At 39.9% G+C, this 21,162-nt stretch overlaps 1 protein-coding gene across 1 annotated transcript; it reads left to right on the top strand.

Annotated features, from left to right (window-relative positions):
• The first annotated feature begins 3,714 nt into the window (after window positions 1-3,714).
• LOC142150356 (uncharacterized) lies at window positions 3,715-17,418 on the top strand. Its single transcript, XM_075205553.1, has 3 exons — window positions 3,715-3,721; window positions 7,445-7,599; window positions 16,888-17,418. Exons 1-3 carry the CDS (start codon window positions 3,715-3,717, stop codon window positions 17,416-17,418), a joined length of 693 nt encoding a protein of 230 aa, XP_075061654.1.
• Window positions 17,419-21,162: the final 3,744 nt, after the last annotated feature.

Here is a 21,162-nt window from a genome sequence, read left to right as displayed (position 1 = left end):
TATTGCTCTCAGTTTACATGACTTGATGAATCAGGCACAGGGTCTTACTGACAATCAGCAATTGCTGAGTAAAAGAAAACATACCTAGTATTCCCTGCTAGCTGCTGTCTTTCCTTGTCTCCTGTCATCCAGAGGGACAACAACTCACAGTGTAAGTGTGGCTAATGAAGTAAACTTAACACACATCTATCCATTATATATATTGTCGAAGTCAGCAAATTGGATAAAGCCCTTTCAATTAATGTCGAGCAAACTTGGTTGTCTTTGTCTGAAAAGATGCGTACGGTACGCTACGGCGTACAAGGGCACACTACGGCGTGGAAGGGCGTACGCAGCTACTACACGTGGCAGCAACAGTAATTGGTCTTTTACCATACATTCGCACAAACACGCATACTTCTAAAATAGTACACATTAATGGTAGTTGCAACACATAGTCATTTATGTTGGAATATTGTAGTATTTATGTTATATATTATATGTTATATGCACATTAGTGAAATATATGGAACAGGTTGAAGGAATCATATCATATGTGGTATCATAATAAACCTTTTAACATTTTTTACTGTTTGGTTCACTCTGCGAAGGAATCGCAGAGTGCATACACGAGTTATGAATGATAGGGAATTATGAACTACTTAAGACTAAGGAATCTTGGCGGGAAGAGCAGAGTATACCCCCTGGAGAGATGACCCCCTCCTTTGGATTCTTTAGTATGAAGTAGCCAATGATGACGACCCCTGAGACCTTCCTGAAACCTGGACCAATAGAAGCAAGCTATACCATCTCCATTGTATTACTGTAATTCTGTGTGCATATAAGCAGCAGCTTCTCATCCAGTGTTCAGACATCTTGTCCCCAGACTTCAGGATTGAATGACTACACTGGATCCAGAGCGCCTGCGATAAGTAACGGCTGTATTTATTATCACTTCGCTTGAACATATTATACTACCTTTTGCGAATAAATCTTTGTGCGTTGGAAACACAAATCGAGACTCGGCAATCGTTATTGGTTAGCGACAATACGTACATAACAATATATTAATATATATATATATATATATATATATATATATATACATATCCATCAGCTCCAATACCGTCAGACCACCTCCAGGGCATCGCATAAAATTACTGTCCTACTTGAGCTGCATTATTTGCATGAAAATTTTTTAAATAAATAATAACTATTCTGTACCCACCACTCCCATATAGCAAGGCCCATTATGGACAACCTTCCCATAGATCATTCCCATTTTATGGACACATTATGGCGGATTTTCTTATCATTTCATTTCATTAACGTCCCACAACAATACTGAATGCGGTTGGATTAATCACTGCTTCTAATTTGATCTTTAGCTCTCGATATTGAAGCCTCCATCACAGACTTATTTCATTTTAATACTTCTGACGACATTCCTCATCTTCATCATCATTGTTTATATATAGTTCACCACAGATTCCATAATGCTGGACAATCAGCTTACAAATATAACACACATATTACAGATATGACAAACATGAATATAATAAACATATTAACATATACATAAATACAATTAAGTATAACAACATGTACATGGATACTCATGAGCTGGCATAAGGCTAGTATGGATACATGTATGAGTTATATGTGTGTGAGTGAACAAACAACAGAAGACTTTGCCATATCAGAGTCATATGAGACTGACAGACATGAGGTTTACGGAATAGAGGACTCTGCCCATGATAGCTTACATTCTAGAGAGAGGGAGTAATGAGAGACAGTTGATGCAGATAGGACATGAGTGAATGAGGTCGACAGAGGAAATAGTTGGAGTGGACATGATGGTCTAGGAGGGAGTGCGGTAGGCAAGCTTGAAGAGATGAGTTTTGAAAGGAATTTCATTGGTTGGAAGCATATTGGGAGAAGTCTTAGAGATTGGATTGGAAAAAGGTTTAAAGAGCGGGAGAGAGGGGAAGATCAGAAGTAGAGCACTGTGGTTGAGCTGAGGTCTATCTCTTGATGTGGTCAGAGATGTTTGGAGGGGAAGAGTTTATCATGACAATCGGTTCTTACCACCAGAAATAGTCTGAGAAGTACACAAAGCTACATTTGAGGTCTCTCACAAGGACAGCATCAATGCCCTAGAACAATTTCAACCTTAAAAATGTCAAATTTAGGGAACCAAATTGGATCACTGCTCATCCAGTCCTTCTCCTGACCTATTTTTAACAAACGTTAACATTAAAAATACACAGTAGCACTTCTATGATAAAGCAGTCCAAGCTTACTTCTTGTGAGTCAACAAGCTTAGATAACAGAACGTTGCAGAAACTTCGATTCATCAAATTCCAACAAGGCATACTTAGTGACCTCATAAAATAATTTTTGAATTTTGAGACTTTTAATCGTCGCTGTACAATTTACCTGTAATATGGATATTAGTAGTCACCTTGGCTTTATATATCTTATAAAAAAGTATTATGCTTCCATTGTGCCACAATCCTCTAGCTGCACCCTCTAGTGGTCACTCACATTTATGTCATAATGACACTCTTCACATTATATGAGGGCTGTCAGCTACTTTTGGTTGCTTTCATATGCTTCACTTATGGGTTCTTCGCTCTGTTAGATTTGCCATTTATGCCCTTTCATGGCCACTTTGTTTCTAAAATTATTATTCTTTATTTATAAGGCACCACAGGAGTTCTGTAGTGTTGCTACATTTGGACTATGTTTGGGTGAGGGGGATAGAAAAGCAAATTATTTGGATACACAAATATGATGGTGCTGGCAGCAAAATACTGCAAGTTAGTGCTCTTGGGTAAGCTATTACTATTTTAGCTCTCCCTCTGTGTAGTACATGATGTTTTCATTGCAAACCATATAAAAATCAAGATATATAACATGTACACCAACATTTGCACATAAAAACATCTAACACCATTGTTTCTCCCCCAAACAGACTACACGTACCTGCTTGTTCTTCAGGGGCACAATCCCTCACAGAAGGTGGAGGAGTAGACCTTGGATTCGGAGTGGAGTCTCTTACAGGCGAATCTGGATGTATTAGATAAAGCATATAATGTATTTGCAGCGACAATCATTTGAAATATATACAGTATATTTGAAAATTGTTTTGGAAAAAACAAATACATTTTTATAAAAAGTCACGTGTATTTGCATAACTGTTAGAGTACAAATTGCAAATAACTCACCAGCTGGTTGGCCAAATGAAGGTGCATCTGTATCCTGCACATTGACCCCCTCTACAATTTCCCGGGGCAGTATCTCCTGAAGCTTCTCCTCATATGTAGTGTATTCCACACAAAGTGGGGGTCCACCACATGCTCCTTTTGCTGCCTTCCTTTCCTTAGCCATTTTTTCCTTAAGTCTCCTCTTTATATATGAAAATCTTTTGCGGCAGTGAGCCACTGACCGTTTTAATGGCCGCACCGCGTTCACGGCCTCACATATTTAACCCCATAATTGATGACGCCGCCTGAGCGGAGTCGGGCTGCCAGGTTCCCTAAAATTATTTCATAGCAGGGAACAATATTGTGCACTAATAGACAATTCTAGTCATGAGAAAATCTCACATTCCTTCATGACTTGGTCTTCCTGCTTTGTCCTGTCTCCTCTAACCCTTCCTCACCTTCCTCTGTCCCCTCCAGCTCCATCTCCCTCTCCTCTCCCTCTGCCCCCCTCCTATCTCTGGCCATAATGTCCAGTAAGATACAAAAAACAAGTAACACAGAGTACTGACAAACACTAAGGACAAAGTAGACTAACTACTGAAACACTCACAACACACTCACACACAAGTAACAGAGACAAAGGACTAGACAAATACAATAAATACAAGACAGAAATTAAATCAGAAAATAAAGGCACAAGACTGTAAAAGAACACAGGACTACTCACACTCCAATCAGAAATCGCAGCACGAGACCACTCAAAACCAACTCTCACAATCCTAAATCCTCCAAGCTCCTATCTCTTTTCTCCTCAAAACCCTATCGAAGAAAAAGTGTCAGGCAAGTGATTTATATAGGGCTTGTAATGTCAAATCTCCTGACTTTGAAAGTAGCCAATAGTAAAAGGCCATGATACAGGTGCTTTTTTCAAAAAACCCGCCATCACACGTCACTAACAGAGAACAGCTCAGAATACCTAAAAGATGACATGGTTTAGGGGCAAAGATAGTATTAAAGTAATTCTTTCGTTTTCAAATAAGCATTACATAGGCGATTGTATTGTGTTTCTAACGCACGGAGTGATTTATTTTAGCAGATGTAAAAAGTTAACAGTTCAATACATTATTATAATATAATCAACAGTACAGTACAGCCAATACCAAAAAGATACATACATACCCAGGGCCGGATTTACCGCTAGGCAACCTAGGCACCTGCCTAGGGCCTAGCGGCTCTCGGGGGGCACAGCTGGGGGGGACAGGAGTAATTTTTTAAAAAAAATAAAAATAAATAAATTTCGGCCCCTCCCCCGACTCGCGGCACCCCCCCCCCCCCGGGTGCCGCGAATCGGGGGAATGGGGGTCGGGTGCCGCGAATCGGGGGAGGTGGGGTCGGGTGCCGCGAATCGGGTACCGGCAGCCTCTTCTCCTCTCAGTGTCTCAGTGATAGAGAGAGGAGGAGAGGCTGCCGGGACCCGACGAGCGATCACATGACTCTTTTTTTTTTTTTTTTAAATCTGGACTGACCGAGGAGGAGCAGCGCACCGGAGAAGAAAGGCAATAGAAAGGTAAGTAATACAACGAAGGGACAGAGGTGGTGATTGGCACAGAAGTGGTGATGGTGATTGGCACAGAAGTGCTGATGGTGAAGGGGCACAGAGGTGGTGATGGTGAAGGGGCACAGAATTGGTGATAGTGATTGGCACAGAGGTGGTGACGGTGAAGGGCACAGAGGTGGTGATGGTGAAAGGGCACAGAATTGGTGATGGTGATTGGCACAGAGGTGGTGATGGGCACAGAGGTGGTGATAGGCACAGAGGTGGTGATGGTGAAGGGCACAGAGGTGGTGATGGTGAAGGGCACAGAGGTGGTGATGGTGAAGAGGCACAGAAGTGGTGATGGTGAAGGGCACAGAAGTGGTGATGGTGATGGGCACAGAGGTGGTGATGGTGAAGAGGTGGTGATAGGCACAGAGGTGGTGATGGTGAAGGGCACAGAGGTGGTGATGGTGAAGGGCACAGAGGTGGTGATGGTGAAGAGGCACAGAAGTGGTGATGGTGAAGGGCACAGAATTGGTGATGGTGATGGGCACAGAGGTGGTGATGGTGAAGAGGCACAGAGGTGGTGATGGTGATTGGCACAGAAGTGGTGATGGTGAAGGGCACAGAAGTGGTAATGATGAAGAGCACAGAGGTGGTGAAGGGCACAGAGGTGGTGATGGTGATTGGCACAGAGGTGATGATGGTGATTGGCACAGAGGTGGTGATGGTGATGGGCACAGAGGTGATGGTGAAAGGGCACATGTGATATTGTGAAGGGGCAAAAGTGACAATGAAGGGGCACAGTGTGATTATAGAGGGACAAAAGTGACAAGAGCACATACTTGGATTTATGCGTATTATTTTTGCAAACAACTTAAGTAAGTATTTCTGCCCTGACTTCAATATTTATTAAGTTGTTTTGACCCTACTACTTAAAAAAACGGGACTGCTTGGTAATTATTTAGGGGTGCCTTTTTCTGCAGCAGGTTGGCCTTGCTCTTTTCACATGTTAGGTACGCCCCCAAAGATGCAAGCCACGCCCTCACCTCCTTTGGAGGTGGCACATGCTTTCATATCTACTTAACTAAAGGGGTATATGGTAGGCTGCAAAAATATAGTGCTATGGATTGTTTCAGGGAGGGGGCCCAAAAACAGTATCCTGCCTAGGGCCCTATGAGGTCTAAATCCGGCTCTGTACATACCGCTGCGATGCACTGCGTTAACCATGGGCACCAGTGGACAGTGATTCACCCTTGAATACTGTGATCAGTGAAGACTGAGGCTGGTGGGGGTGCAGCTATGATTATATATACAGTCAGTGTTACACAGTGAAAAAAAGAGATGACGTAGCTTGCTTCTATAGGTCCAGACAAGGGTGGTTCCAGGGAAAACAGGTCATAGGCTAGTTCAGGCTAAGGAATCCAAAGGTGGGGGTCATCTCTCCAGGGGATGTGCTCCAGTTACAATGAGTTAATTAGCATTTCACATTCTGATATCAATTTAGCTATTTATTACATAACATCGATAACTAGAGTATGCAATATGCGATCTCTTCGGCGATGGAACCGGACAGCTGCTGATGAATAGGGGATTAGTATGAGATCAGACATGACACATTTCCCATAACCTGAACCTTAGATAACACTAAAGTGTACATATAATCATAGTATATAAACTAATAATGGAACAGTTGTCTAAGGAAAGAGCAGCCTCCTGTATGGTGTTAATTATTTGATTTGTATTTGTCTTTCACTTAATATTGGGTAATCAGTTAGTGCCACAAAGTTTATTCTTGTGAATATATATATATATAGATATGCACTCAGTGGTCACTTTATTAGATATGACTTTCTAGTACTGGGTAGGTCCCCCTTTTAAGTTGCTGCCACATGATTTACTGACTATATTTTACATTACTCCAGAGTGTCTAATTTTTAACACTTGTTCTTCTTTAGTGTACTTGTTGTGAATTTTATTCACTGGAAAAACACCTACATCTAAAGATGTAAATTGTTAAATAATAGTGAGTCTGTGGGGAGTGTATTTAGTACAGATAGGCCTTCACAGTTTTCATTTAAGTATGTATGTTTCTGTATCGCTGTACACAAAAAAAAACAATGGTCAATGTCTGAGTCATAGTTGTTAGTGTAAAAAACATTTTTGTATTCTGTATCCAATATAACATTACTATTATTCCAGTAGTTTCATTAATGTAATGATTAGGCTGCTAAATGTTAACATTCTTTTTGCTTACAGGTGAATTATTTAGCAGGATTCCCATTAATAACAGAATACATCTTGGGAAGGTCCTTGTTCTCTGAGCATCTCAGTGTTCCAAAAAAATTCACCTACAAGTCATATATACTACAGTGATCAATTCTTCTTTATAGCAGCTAACTTCATTTCTGAATGGGAGAAACTCTCTACAACTAATTTGTTGTCAAACACATGATGAATCTAAAAGGAGAGAATCCCTATCTGTGCTCTGAATGTGACAAAACATTTTCATGTAAGTCAAAACTGATTACACATCAGAGGATTCACACAGGGGACAAACCATTTAATTGCTCTGAGTGTAGCAAATGTTATACCCAGAAATCAAAGCTTATTGTACATCAGAGGATTCACACAGGAGAGAAACCATTTAAATGTTCTGAGTGTAGCAAGTGTTTTACCCAGAAGTCAGTTCTTGTAAGACATCAGTTGACTCACACAGGAGAGAAACCATTTAAATGTTCTGAGTGTAGCAAGTGCTTTAATGTGAAATCAAAGCTGGTCGAACATCAGAGGATTCACACAGGAGAGAAACCATTTAAATGTTCTGAGTGTAGTAAATGTTTTACTCAGAGATCAACTCTTCTAAAACATCAGATGATTCACACAGGAGAGAAACCATTTAAATGCTCTGAATGTTGCCAGTGTTTTTTCCACAAGTCAAATCTTGTTGTACATGAGATGATCCACACAGGAGAGAAACCATTTAAATGTTCTGAGTGTAGTAAATGTTTTACTCAGAGGTCAACTCTTCTAAAACATCAGATGACTCACACAGGACAGAAACCATTTAAATGGTCTGAATGTAAAGACCACAGTGAGCGTTAGTGATTGATGAGCTCGAAAAATTAATACACTTGCCAACTAGTATATTTCTGACTCGTTTCGTCGCCTCTTTCGGGCGGTTTCATCAGAGGTTGATGAAACCGCCCCCAAAGAGACTGATCTAATGTGAGCTAATTGAATATCTTTAGTGAGTTTGGATGTCTGTATTTTGCATTTTGCCTTTAGAAAATGTCACTTGCCTACACTAGGATCTATATATTGTGTTGTTAGATATGTATGACTATTTTATATTATTTAAAATTGTTATATATTAATAAAATCAATAGATTGGATTTTATACTACTTTTTTTATTTCAAACAGTGCTCTTCTTTTATTTTTATTCTAAGTTTTGACCTTTTTAGCAGTAACAGTATCTGCATATTGTTGTAGCTGCGGTTGGTGAAGCACCCTAAGGAAGTAATCCCGTTAGCGCCCTATGGGTTATTTTTTCTTTTTCTTCTATTTATGTTCATGCCTACACATAGTGATCTGCATATAATTTCTTTAGAGCGCTGGACTATATTTTCTTTTGTTTGCACATACACAGTGGGCTTAATTGTTCTGGCTGCACTCCTTGGTGTCACTGATCTCTAAAATGAGACTGCTCTCTGTGGACAAAGAAGGGTGGCCCCTATGGAGAGCCACAAAATACAATTGGTATCAAATATAATTCCTTCCTTCTGCATATAACTGCAAAATATACATGAACTGTGCAGTAACGTAACATGGCGTACACTCGCAAGATTGTACGCTTCTGTTCTTAAGGAACATAGTACGGCTATTGTGTTATAAAGTTAGTTATCTAGTTGACTCCGTGCAATTCACTGTTTATGTTTGCATATTGTCTACCTAGTAGTTTCTGAAAATTAGGCAGTTGGGAGCCATAGATAATGTGGGCTTATTGTTTAATCAATGGGCTTTCCAGATTGTGTGGGTTGGAAGGCAATTTGATTATGTTCTCACTGAGCCCTATTAACTTGGGACAGATAAGAAAAGTTTAGCCCCAAGTCAGCCCAGAATATATTGGCACCATAGAGTTTACTATAGGGAATATTACTACAGCAGGGTATAAAGCTAGGGTGCATACTGTCTGAGAGTGTGCTACTTCATTGGAAGGCTGAGCAGGAATTCTGGTTCTGTCAGTCTGTTCTTTCCATATTTGGTTTAACCTGCCATGTGAGACGATATGCCAGACTGTGAGACACGGAGCTATTCCCTATTGTGACCCAGAATAATAAACTTTGTCACTACCTCAAATCACTGTCAGGGACTGTTTGGCTGCTACATTCCACTAAGTCATACAGAGCGGTTATACAGACATTTTAGCGGACATTTCCCTGTGCCTTCTGTTAGCTTTGACTGAAAACTGGAACTTTTTACTGTATTGTGTGAATTTTAAAAATAGGATGTTGCTTTTTTTAAAAAAAAATAGATCAAGGGAAAGATTGGGTGAAAAGGGATCCAATTTATTTTTCTAAATTTGACATTTCCAAGGCTGATTATTTTCTTGGTGCTGCCTTAATAAAATACCCTCAGATGTAGACTTGTCTGCTTCTCAGAGTATCTGTTGTGTCTCCTGCTGTCACATGGTCATCTCATCTTGGCTATCCCAGTGCTTTCTTAAACTTAATATTTCTAGACCGAAATAATCCCCTCCCCTCCAGGACACCCTTGCCCCCCCTCTCTCTTTCTGTTAATAACACTACCCTCCTTTCTGTCCCTGAAATCTGCTGCCTAGGGGTCATCCTCAACTCTTCTCTTTACTTCAAACCTCACATACTTTCACTCTCAAAATCCTGCTACTTCCACCTCTGGAATATATCCAAGATCCAGGTCTTTCTCACATGGGAGCCATCAAAACTCGTATTCGCTTCCTTGTAATCTCTTGCCTTGATTACTATAGCCTTTTTCACTCTGGCCTATCCAACTCCAACCTTCCCCCTCTTAAATTTACCCTCAATGCTGCTTCACAACTTATTTCTCTCTCCCTCTGCACTATCTCTGATGCCCTCTCCGCCAGTCCCTACATTGATTCCTTGAAGCCTACAGAATTAAATTTTAAACTCCTAAAATACAAATCTCTCATCCAATACTTGTGGCTGCTCTGCCAGTGACTGCCACCTCACTACTTCACTGAATACCTCTTCCTACTGCTGCCTCCAGGACTTCACCTGGGCTGCTCCCCAGTTGTGAAATGATCTCCCATGTCCTATTAGATTAATCTCTACTCTCCAAAGCTTTAAACATGCCCTTAAGACTAATTTGTTCATTGAAGCCTATCAGCCCTCCTTCTAACTCCCATTTATTGTCTACCATCTCCATTCCCCCACTCGGAACCACCCTATTTATTTCTTCCTTCTTCCTTTAGGACGTAATTTCTCATGTGGAGGGATTTCTTTCCTCGTGTACTCTTTCTACTATTCCATCAGTCTCGCTACCTCTTGGCATGCTTCCTTAGCCCTGTTCTCTTGAGTTCAGGCTTACTGCACATTGGACATTACAATAACTCTCACTTCCTGTCTTGTAAATAATTTTATCTACATTACCCTGTTATCTGTTTGTGTTTGTTTATTCAATATGTCAGGTCTTTATATTTTTTTCATTTAATATGTATTATGTAATGGGCTAAAGATCAATGCTGACTGTATATGTCAAGTACGGTGCAGCAGACCTTTTATCGCACCTAAAAAATAAATAATAATTTGATGTATATTTTCTTATACTGAGCTAATAATTATTGGCAGTAAGACCCTGGGCTAGATTTACTATCAGGCGTGTTTGTAAACCCGCCGACTTTCGGCGGATGTGGCGGCGGTTTAGCCATCACCGGATTTACTAAGGCTAAACCCGCCGTCCAAACGGCCAGAAATTATGTTTCCAAACCCGCCTCTGTATAAAGCGCCATGACGGTTTCAACAATGTTCAACATACAAACAGCCGGATTTACTATTAGGGGGTCTATAAAGCCGCCGGAAAACCGCCATTCAATAGATCAAAATGAAAGCGCTGCTTGTGAGCAGCGAGATTGCTCAGTGTGCTGTTTGAACTATTTAGCCATTTTTAACATAAGAGAAAGAGCCATTTTGTGCAAAGTTTCCTCCTTTAGGATTGTATATGGGAAATGGGCAAACTGTCATGTAATTTGAGGGTAGGTTTTTTTTTCTTTTTTTCCACCCAGTATTATTGCATCCTATTTACTGATGTAAAGGTTTTTTTTTTGGTTTTCCAGTTGTAACAAATCCTCAAAAATACTGTTGTTTTTTCAAAATCAGGATGCACAATATGTCATTACATAGTTAACCCTTACTTTAATGGTAATGCAATCCAAAAGTTACAAGATCAAAAAGGTGTTTCTGCCTGAATAAATCACAGTCAGTGACAGTCCAGCGGGCAGCAGTTAATCAGGGGTGGGTTTTTTGGAGAATGGCTTTTGCGGGGAATGTGGTGCATTCTGGACAGTGTATGTTTGCAGCTTTTTACCTGATGGAGGCAGAAAGGCGTTTGGAGGAGGATGTACAACAGTTGTCATCTGTTCCGCGGACCCTGCGCAGACCGGCCACTCCACGTGCATTTAAAGTGCGTTTGAATCTGGAATCTTTGGCTGATGTGGACGTAGTAGCAATGTTTGTACTCATGTAAACCAGGTTCCTAGATATATTTGGTGGGGTGCTTATGTATGCACCTGTTAAGGTGTCTGATATTATCCTGGCTTGCTGTCTGATACATAATCTAGCTTTACATCAACTTACCCCACCGATTATTGCAGTAGACAGTGAACAAGTAGGGGCCCGTGTCCCATTTGGTGATGTGCAGAGCACAGAGGGGGAGGCAGATTTGAGACCGTCTTATTACAAAATACTTTAAATGTAAGTGCATACTGTAAAAAAAAATATATTGGTTTTTTTTTTTATGTCAGTGCAATGGTTTTTTTATGGAATTTTTTAATAAAATTGGACCCTTTAAACAGAGGATAGTGTGTACTCCCGATGTTGTAGTTGTGAAAATCCCTGGAAAGTGACAGTCAGAGGTCAATGTGTACGTGACATTAGTGCATCATTTTAATGCAAACAGTATACTCTTGTTTAATGTGCAGAAAAGAAAGACTGATACCAATGAAATATAACTGCATTTATTGCATTACAACACAATAAAAGAAAAAGTATAACGCTTACACATACATAACAAAACATTACCCAATAATACAATTTTTGCCCTAGCGCCGCCTTTTCGCTGGCATATCACTATGTATTGCCCCACTCTCTACTCTCCCTCGCCCACCCCTGGTGCGAGCACCTCTCCTTGGAGGAGTGCTATGTGCCGATCTGCTTGGCGTACTAGCAGTACTGGTGGAGGCCGATGAAAAAGAAGCCGGCAAGCGGGCAATGAGTTCCTGCTGTAGTTGCCCTGCCAGCCGGATAACATTTGCATTCCCCTCGCGAATGGAGAAATGCAAGGCGTCCACAGCCCCAGTCATTTGGGCCAGCTGCACATTGGTTTGCTCCAAAGCGTTTGCCAGACGGTTTATTCCAGCAGGGATTTGGCTATTGGAGCGGTGTATCCGCCTCAACTGGCCCGCAATTTGGGACATGTGCCGAGTTTGGCTGTCCATAAACTGACACTGCTGTACCTGAAAATTAGCTACGGATTGGGCCATTTCTCGCCCTGTATCCATCTGAGGAGCTGCAGCTTGTTGCTCGGATGACTGTTCCGGAGGGCTTGTTCCTGGCGCGTAGACACGGGGACATCTACCATCTCTAAAGTGATGACTGTGTCTCCTTGTGGGTCATCAGTAGGTGACATCTGCGCAGACTGGCGCTGGCCTTGCAGAGATGCTGAGGTTCCTGTGGTGAAATAACCAAGGTAAGTATATAGGAAATAACATGTTTGTAAATTGCATTCTGGTCAATGTACCCAAAAAAAAACCCATTTAACAACTAAAGAATGGTTACCAATGTCTACCTTCAAGATTAGTTGTCCTCTGCGACCTGATGAAGGATGCTACTCATATGTTTTAGGAGTAAAATCTCATTTTGCCTATGCGTTACAGTGATGGGATCAAAATGTCAATAATTTTTAATGCTAACATTGAGGGTGTTTGTATCAAAATGCTACAAGACCGTGCTTTGGGGTAAGCGAATACTATTTTAGGTCTCCCTCTGTGTAGTACATGATGGGGGATATAGACTAAACTGCGAGTTTGAAAATGTGGCGATGTTGCCTATAGCAATCATATCATATAACAATCAGATTTTAGCAGACATTTTGAAGAACGCAATAAATAAATTATTTTTAAAATCTGATAGGTTGCTATAGGCAACATCTCTAGGTTTCCAAACCCTCAGTTTAGTAAATCTAGCCCTATGTTCTCATTGCAAACCATATAAAAATCACTAAATATAACATGGACTCCAACATTTGTACACAAAAACATCCAAGTCCATTATTTCTCCCCCAAACAGAGAACACGCACCTGCTTGCTCTTCAGAACCAGAATCTCTTGCTGAAGGTGGAGGTGTAGACCTTTGACTGGGAGTAAACTGGCGTCCTGGCGAATCTGGATGTATTAGACAAAGCATACAATGTATTTGCAGCAAAAAGCAATTTACAAATAAAAATTTTTTGGAAAAAATGTGTTTGCAAATTTAAAAACAGTTCAAAAACAATTTTTTTCCCTTTACATACTGATTGTCTAAAAAAGGCACTTTTAAGAAAAAAAAACACTTTTAATATTGTTATCGTAAAAACGACAAATAACTCACCAACTCCTTGGCCAAACGAGGGTGAATCTGTGTCTTGCACATTAATTCCCTCCACAATTTCACGGGGCATTATCTGCCGCAGCTCCTCCTCATAACTGGTGTATTCAATGCGAAGAGGGGGGCCACCACCCGTGCGTCTTGTGGACCTCCTTTCCTGGGCCATCTTCTCTTTAAGCCTCCTCTTGATGTCTGAGAAGCGCTTGCGGCAGTGCGCCACTGTCCTCTTTAGTGGGCCCACCGCGTTCACAGCATTGCACACTCTCCCCCACAGTTGGTGACGCCGCCTTAGAGTAGTCCAGGCTGCCAGGTTCCCTAGGATGACCTCATAGCAGGGAACTATGTGGTGCACCAGAACACAATTTTCGTCGTGGGAGAATCGGACATTTCTCCCTGTCTTCATCTTCCTGCCCTCTCCTGACTCCTCAACCTCTCCCTCTCCCTCCTCTGCCCCCTCAACCTCCATCTCCCTCTCCTCAGCCTCTTCTCCCCTCCTATCTCTGGACATTTTTACACAGACACAAAAACACAAAACACAGAAGGACTGACAAGCACAAAGGACAAACTACACTAACTACAGACACTCTCCACACAGGCACGCACAAGTAACACAGACAAAGGACAAGTCAAATACAAAAAATACAAGACAGAAAATAAAAGAGAAAATAAATGTACAAAACAGAAAAATAGCACAGGACTACTCACACTTCAATCAGATATCGCTCCACCAATCCACCAAACTCCAACTCTCACCAACTCTCAGCAAACCACTATCCTCCAAACTCCTCTCACAAAACTCCTCTAAACCCTATCAGAGAAAAAAGTGTCAGGCCAGTGGTTTATATAGGGCTTGTGATGTCAAATCTCCTGACTTTGAAAATAGCCAATAGTAACAGGCCAGGAGACAGGTGTAATTTTTTAAAAAAAACGCCTTTACACAAAAGCGCCGTCATTTCAAGCAAAAGCGCCATGTTCTATTCAAAGCCACCGGCGGCTTTGAGCATTACATCCCACCGTTACATCGCTGGCGGCTTCAAATTGAAGCTGAAATGCGCCCATTAGTAAATCCGGCTGTTTGCAATGCAAACCCGCTGGAAAACCGCCGCAATGCATGGCGGCTTCAAGCTTCAAGCCGCCATGCATCACGCCTGTTAGTAAATCTAGCCCCGTGTGTTCAAATTTCAGTATAGATAAAAAAAGACATAGCTGATATATTTGCTGTATTTTAATAATAATAACTTATCTTTTCAGTGTTTTTATTAGAATTTAAGTGAAAACCTAGAAAAGTCCATATTTATACATATATTGCAAATGTATGGTAATGTTTATAAATATTCATGCATTGCTAAGTGAGCTATTCAACTCTGTTCTATGAACTCTGCTGACATTAACTTATCTGATATAGTATCCTAACGGCTATTTCTAATCACTGTATGCATAAATCTTTGAATCATGTTCCTGAGGGTGCTATCAGCTGCTTTTTAAGAATTGAAAAAAAGTTTTCTATTCAGTAAAAATAATTTGATTGTTTTAAAGTGGGTTCTTTGATAAATATAATTCTAGTTTAATCTAGATGAATATCATTAATAATCTGCCTTTACAAATTAATTTACTTATATATTTTGTTATGGTTTATTTTTAACAATGAATAATATTGATGTTAGTGTTACTATTGATATTCAGAACATACCTTTCTGCTCACACTCTCTGTCTAGATAATAGATTAATCCTAAACAATAGGTCCATTTGTTGACATAACAGGATGTCAGAGACTGTGCTGATCTAATTAAAATGTGAGATTTTACCACCTGCCAAGGTCTAATTAGAATTTTCCTTTGTAGTAAGTAGGAATGTTTATATCTCATTTACATATCAGTGAGATTTACATGAGAGACCTGGAGACAAACAGTCTGAGAACCTTCTGGTCATCCCGGGAACTATTGAAGAGAGATGGGGAGGAATGACTATAAATAGGCAGTATCAGCCCAGTGTTAGTGAGTTGGTGGCTGGAGAGCTGGAAGGAGGGAACAGTAAGAATGATCAGGAGGGAAAGAGATAGAAGGAGAAATCTTCAGAGTAAGGTAATTATATTATACATAAGAATATACTGATATTTACAGAATTACAATTATTAGCATTCACTACTGTGCATTGTATATTCTGTACTTTGTATTATCCATTAGTAAAAGTGTTATTGCAAGACAAAGCTGGGAAAACATGTGTTGAACTTTATATATCCTGATGATACATTGTACATTATATGTATCTGCTTTCTCCTATGGTTCTGGTGTAGCTAGATATAGAAAAACCTCTTTTGTATGAGTAAAACTTTTTTGAAGAGAACTTTCAGCCAATTGTTTGAAGAAGACAACAGATATTGATTAGAACACATCACTGTTTATTTAAAATTGTTTGATAATAATTCATTGTTTGGTGCTTTTTCTTGTGTGATACTTTGTAGATATACCTGGAGCAGTTGTCTAAGGAAAGAGCAGCCTCCTGTATGGTGTTAATTTATTTGATTTTTATTTGTTTATTACTATTATTTTGTAATCAGTTAGCGCCACAAAGTTTATTCTTGTGAAGCTATATAGATATGTACTCACTGGTCACTTTATTAAATACATATTTCTAGTACTGCGTACTACCCCCCTTTAGGTTGCTGCCACATGAATTACTGATTATATATTTACATTACTGAAAAGTGTCTAATTTTAATTTTTAATACTTTATTACTTCTTTAGTGTACTTGTTGTGAAACACCTACATCTAAAGATGTAAACTGTTAAATAATAGTGAGTCTGTGGGGAGTCTATTTAGTACAGATAGACCTTCACAGATTTAATTTAAGTATGTATGTTTCTGTATCACTGTGCACAAAAATAAAAACAATGATCAATGTCTGAGTCATAGTTGTTAGTGTATAAAACATTTTTGTATTCTGTATCCAATATAACATTACTATTATTCCAGTAGTTTCATTAATGTAATGATTAGGCTGCTAAATCTTAACACTCTTTTTGCTTACAGGTGAATTAATGAGCAGGATTCCCATTAATAACAGAAGACATCTTGGAAAGGTCTTTGTTCTCTGAGCATCTCAGTGTTCCAAAAACTCACCTACAAGTCATTTATACTACAGTGATCAATTCTTACAGTAGCTAACTTCAAATTTGAAAAGGAGAAACTATCTACAATTAATTTGTTGTAAAACACATGATGGATCTAATAGGAGAGAAGCCCTATCTGTGCTCTGAATGTGACAAAACATTTTCATGTAAATCAAAGCTTATTCGCCACCACAGGATTCACACAGGAGAGAAACCATTTAAATGCTCTGAATGTAGCAAATGTTTTACCCACCTGTCAACTCTTGTTGTACATCAGAGGACTCACACAGAAGAGAAGCCATTTAAATGCTCTGAATGTAGCAAGTGTTTTAACCACAGGGCAAATCTTGTACAACATCAGATGATTCACACAGGAGAGAAACAATTTAAGTGTTCTGAATGTAGCGAAGGTTTTACCCGGAAGTCAACTCTTGTAAGACATCAGATGATTCACACAGGAGAGAAACCATTTAATTGCTCTGAGTGTAGCAAATGTTTTACCCAGAAATCAAAGCTTATCGTACATCAGAGGACTCACACAGGAGAGAAACCATTTAAATGCTCTGCTTGTAGCAAATGTTTTACCTTGAAATCAAAGCTTATTGTACATCACATGATTCACGCAGGAGAGAAAGCATTTAAATGCTCTGAATGTAGCAAATGTTTCACCCAAAAATCAAATCTTGTTAGACATCAGAAGATTCACACAGGATATAAACCATAAAAGACTAGAGCAGTCTGGTTATTGGACTTGGGGACATCTTTTCACCTGGCATGGATTTCCTAATATGAGCTAGAGCTCTATACTACTAGTGGTAGACAATGACGATGTGGCAGCCCTTGCTGAGCTATGTAATATACTGCTGTTCTGCTCATGCAGGTGCTGGGACTAGTATATAAAATAACGTTCTATCTAGTAGAGATTTCCAGCAGCTCTTCTCAGTACTGTGATTACTTCTATGACAGACAGAGCTATCAGCACTGAATATTTCTACAGTAACACTGCACACTGCCCTGTTTCACATTACATGTGCTCCTATTGGTCTATATTATAGCCTCCGTGTTCTTTACCTCATACTTTTCTATTATTGTCTTATCTCCCTCTGTTAACTATATATACAGAAAGGGTTATTTAGTAAATGTTGAATGTAAAATACTGTTACTGTAGCCTATAACAACCAGATCATCACATTTGCTGGTTTGATGATAGCAGGCTGCTAATAGCTGATATCTAGTTGCTATGGGTTACAGCACATTCTTGTTCTTCACACCATGTTATTAATTAAGTCCCAAGGAGGACACATTGTTTCCCAGGGTACCTGTAAATGTCCTTCAAAAGTATTTCTTTTATTCTCTATAGTGATCGTCATCAGACAGCACTGACCTGTATATAGACTGAAGGACCATGTTCACACAATATCTGTAATTACCATTTATGTTACTGGCAGCTGTTTCTATCACACTTGATGTTTAGTAAAATGTGATATTGATAAATGTGGAGATTCTGTTTTTGATTGGGGAATTAATATCTTTTTCAGTAGTAATGAGTATTATACTCTCTGCTACATTTTAGATGATGGAACCAGGGGTGATAATTAGGTGGTCATCCTTCCTGACAACTTGGCAACCAATTATGAAAACACAGCAAGTGTCACGGGCACTAGGAGTTTTACCCAGAATTCACCAGGTGTAACTACACTTACCAGAAGTGCGGACCTCTGGGTAGTGTGGTGAATCAGTGGAACCATACAGTAGAATAGAGGAAAGGAATGTCAATAGTATAAATGCTGAGTCTTGGCACCATGGAACTATGATGGTTCAGCAGTTTAGTAAACAGGATCAAATGAGAAAAGAGTCCAAGTGCTTAGCACGCAGGTAGCATATATCAGGCCAGTACTTGATAACTGGGTAACGTTAGGCAACGACCAATCAACAATATAGTAGAAAAGTCAGCGACTTGCAGCTACAATACAGAGGCACTTGTAGATTTTAGTCCAGCCAATAGGTACCATACAGAGTAGTAGCTATAGCACAAGGAAACATGAATGGTCTACAGCTGGTAAGTTTCACCACGGATATGTAGAGAAGACTTGTTCAGTGCAGGTATGGTAACAGAATAGCGTGAGTGGTTTGCAATTGGCAAGTTGTACCAATGATGTGAAGGGAAGACGTGTCCATGTGTAGGCGTGGAACGGAGTAACGTGAGTGGTCTGCAATAGGCAAGTTGTACCACTGATGTGTAGGAAAGACTTGTCTAGGCGCAGGAAGGGAACAGAGTAATGTGAGTGGTCTGCAATAGTCAAGTTGTACCACTGATCTGAAGGGAAGACTTGTCCAGGTGTAGGCGTGGAACGGAGTGACGTGAATGGACTGCAATGGGCAAGTTGTACCACTGATGTGTAGGGAAGACTTGTCCAGGTGCAGGCGTGGAACGGAGTAACATGAGTGGTCTGCAATAGGTAAGTTGTACCACTGATGTGATGGGAAGACTTGTCCAGGTGCAGGCGGGTAACGGAGGTAGTGAGAGTAGACTGCAGCGGGTAAGTTCTACTACCAATGTGGAGAGGAGACTTGTCCAGAATCAGGCAGGCAACGGAGGTAGTTTGTGATTCACACAGGAGAGAAACCATTTAATTGCTCTGAGTGTAACAAATGTTTTACCCAGAAATCAAAGCTTATCGTACATCAGAGGACTCACACAGGAGAGAAACCATTTAAATGCTCTGCTTGTAGCAAATGTTTTACCTTGAAATCAAAGCTTATTGTACATCACATGATTCACGCAGGAGAGAAACCATTTAAATGCTCTGAATGTAGCAAATGTTTCACCCAAAAATCAAATCTTGTTAGACATCAGAAGATTCACACAGGATATAAACCATAAAAGAATAGAGCAGTCTGGTTATTGGACTTGGGGACATCTTTTCACCTGGCATGGATTTCCTAATATGAGCTAGAGCTCTATACTACTAGTGGTAGACAATGACGATGTGGCAGCCCTTGCTGAGCTCTGTAATATACTGCTGTTCTGCTCATGCAGGTGCTGGGACTAGTATAAGAAAGAAGTTTCTAACTAGTAGAGAGTTCCAGCAGCTCTTCTCAGTACTGTGATTACTTCTATGACAGACAGAGCTATAAGTACTGAACATTTCTACAATAACCCTGTACACTGCCCTGTTTCACATTACATGTTTCCCTCTTGGTCTATGTTATATATAACATAATCTTTCATAATCTCCATAATCTTTCTCTCATACCATTCTATTACTGTCTTTTCTATGTCTGTTATGACAACTATATACTCAGAAAGGGTTGTTTAGTAAATGTTAAATGTAAAATACTGGTTGCTGTATCCCACAACAACCAATCAGATCATCACATTCGCTGGTTTTATGACAACGGACTGTTAATAGCTGATATCAGGTTGCTATGGGTTACAGCACATCCTTGTTCTTCACACCATGTTATTAAATAAGTCCAACTGAGGACACATTGTTTCCCAAGGTACCATCAATTGTATTTTTTTATACTCTATAGTCATTGTCATCAGACAGCACTGACCTATATATAGACTGAATTTATAGACTTTCCAGATTACTTGTAAAGGTCTTAAATAAGTATTTTTTTTTATACTTTATAGTGATCCAAATCAGACAGCACTGACCTGCATATAGACTGAAGGACCATGATCACACAATATCTGTAATTACCATTTATGTTACTGGAAGCTGTTTCTATCACAATTGGGGCTAGATTGACTAAGCTGCGGGTTTGAAAAAGTGGGGATGTTGCCTATAGCAACCAATCAGATTCTAGCATTCATTTATTTAGTACTTTCTACAAAATGACAGCTAGAATCTGATTGGTTGCTATAGGCAACATCCTCACTTTTTCAAACCCGCAGCTTAGCAAATCTAGCCCCTGATGTTTAATAACATCTTACATTGATAAATGTGTAGATTATGTTTTTGATCGTGGATCTAATATCTATATTCAGTAGTATAGACTACTGTACACTCTGCTGCATTTTAGATGGTGGAACCAGGGGTGATAATTAGGTGGTCATCCATGCTGACAATATGACAACCAATAATGAAAACACAGCAAAGAACACATTGATAACATACAGCAAATGTATTAGCTATGTGTTCTTTCCCCTAAACTGAAATATAAACACAGGGTCTGATTCATCAAGGAACATAAATGCTGATTTTTTGCGTATAAACCGCAAATTTAATCTGCACATTCCCAGAACCGGACCATTCACAACTAAAAGCAGCAATGTTCAATTCATCTTCATACGCAAAGACACTTTCTACAGGTTACGATTTCTGGGAGTGAACGGGCAGGGAAGGAGTTTGCTCCTTATTCTATGTACAGTAAGGGGTGTCAAACACGAGCGCACGGAGCCACATCAGATTCAAGCTCTGGGAATTTCTCAGGTACTTGATTTTCAACTGTATCTCTT

Source organism: Mixophyes fleayi, chromosome 4 (genome assembly GCF_038048845.1).
Source record: "Mixophyes fleayi isolate aMixFle1 chromosome 4, aMixFle1.hap1, whole genome shotgun sequence".
NCBI classification, from domain to species: Eukaryota; Metazoa; Chordata; class Amphibia; order Anura; family Limnodynastidae; genus Mixophyes; species Mixophyes fleayi.
The sequence above is the reverse complement of the archived record's forward strand: the minus strand, read 5'-3'. Positions and strand labels throughout refer to the sequence as shown.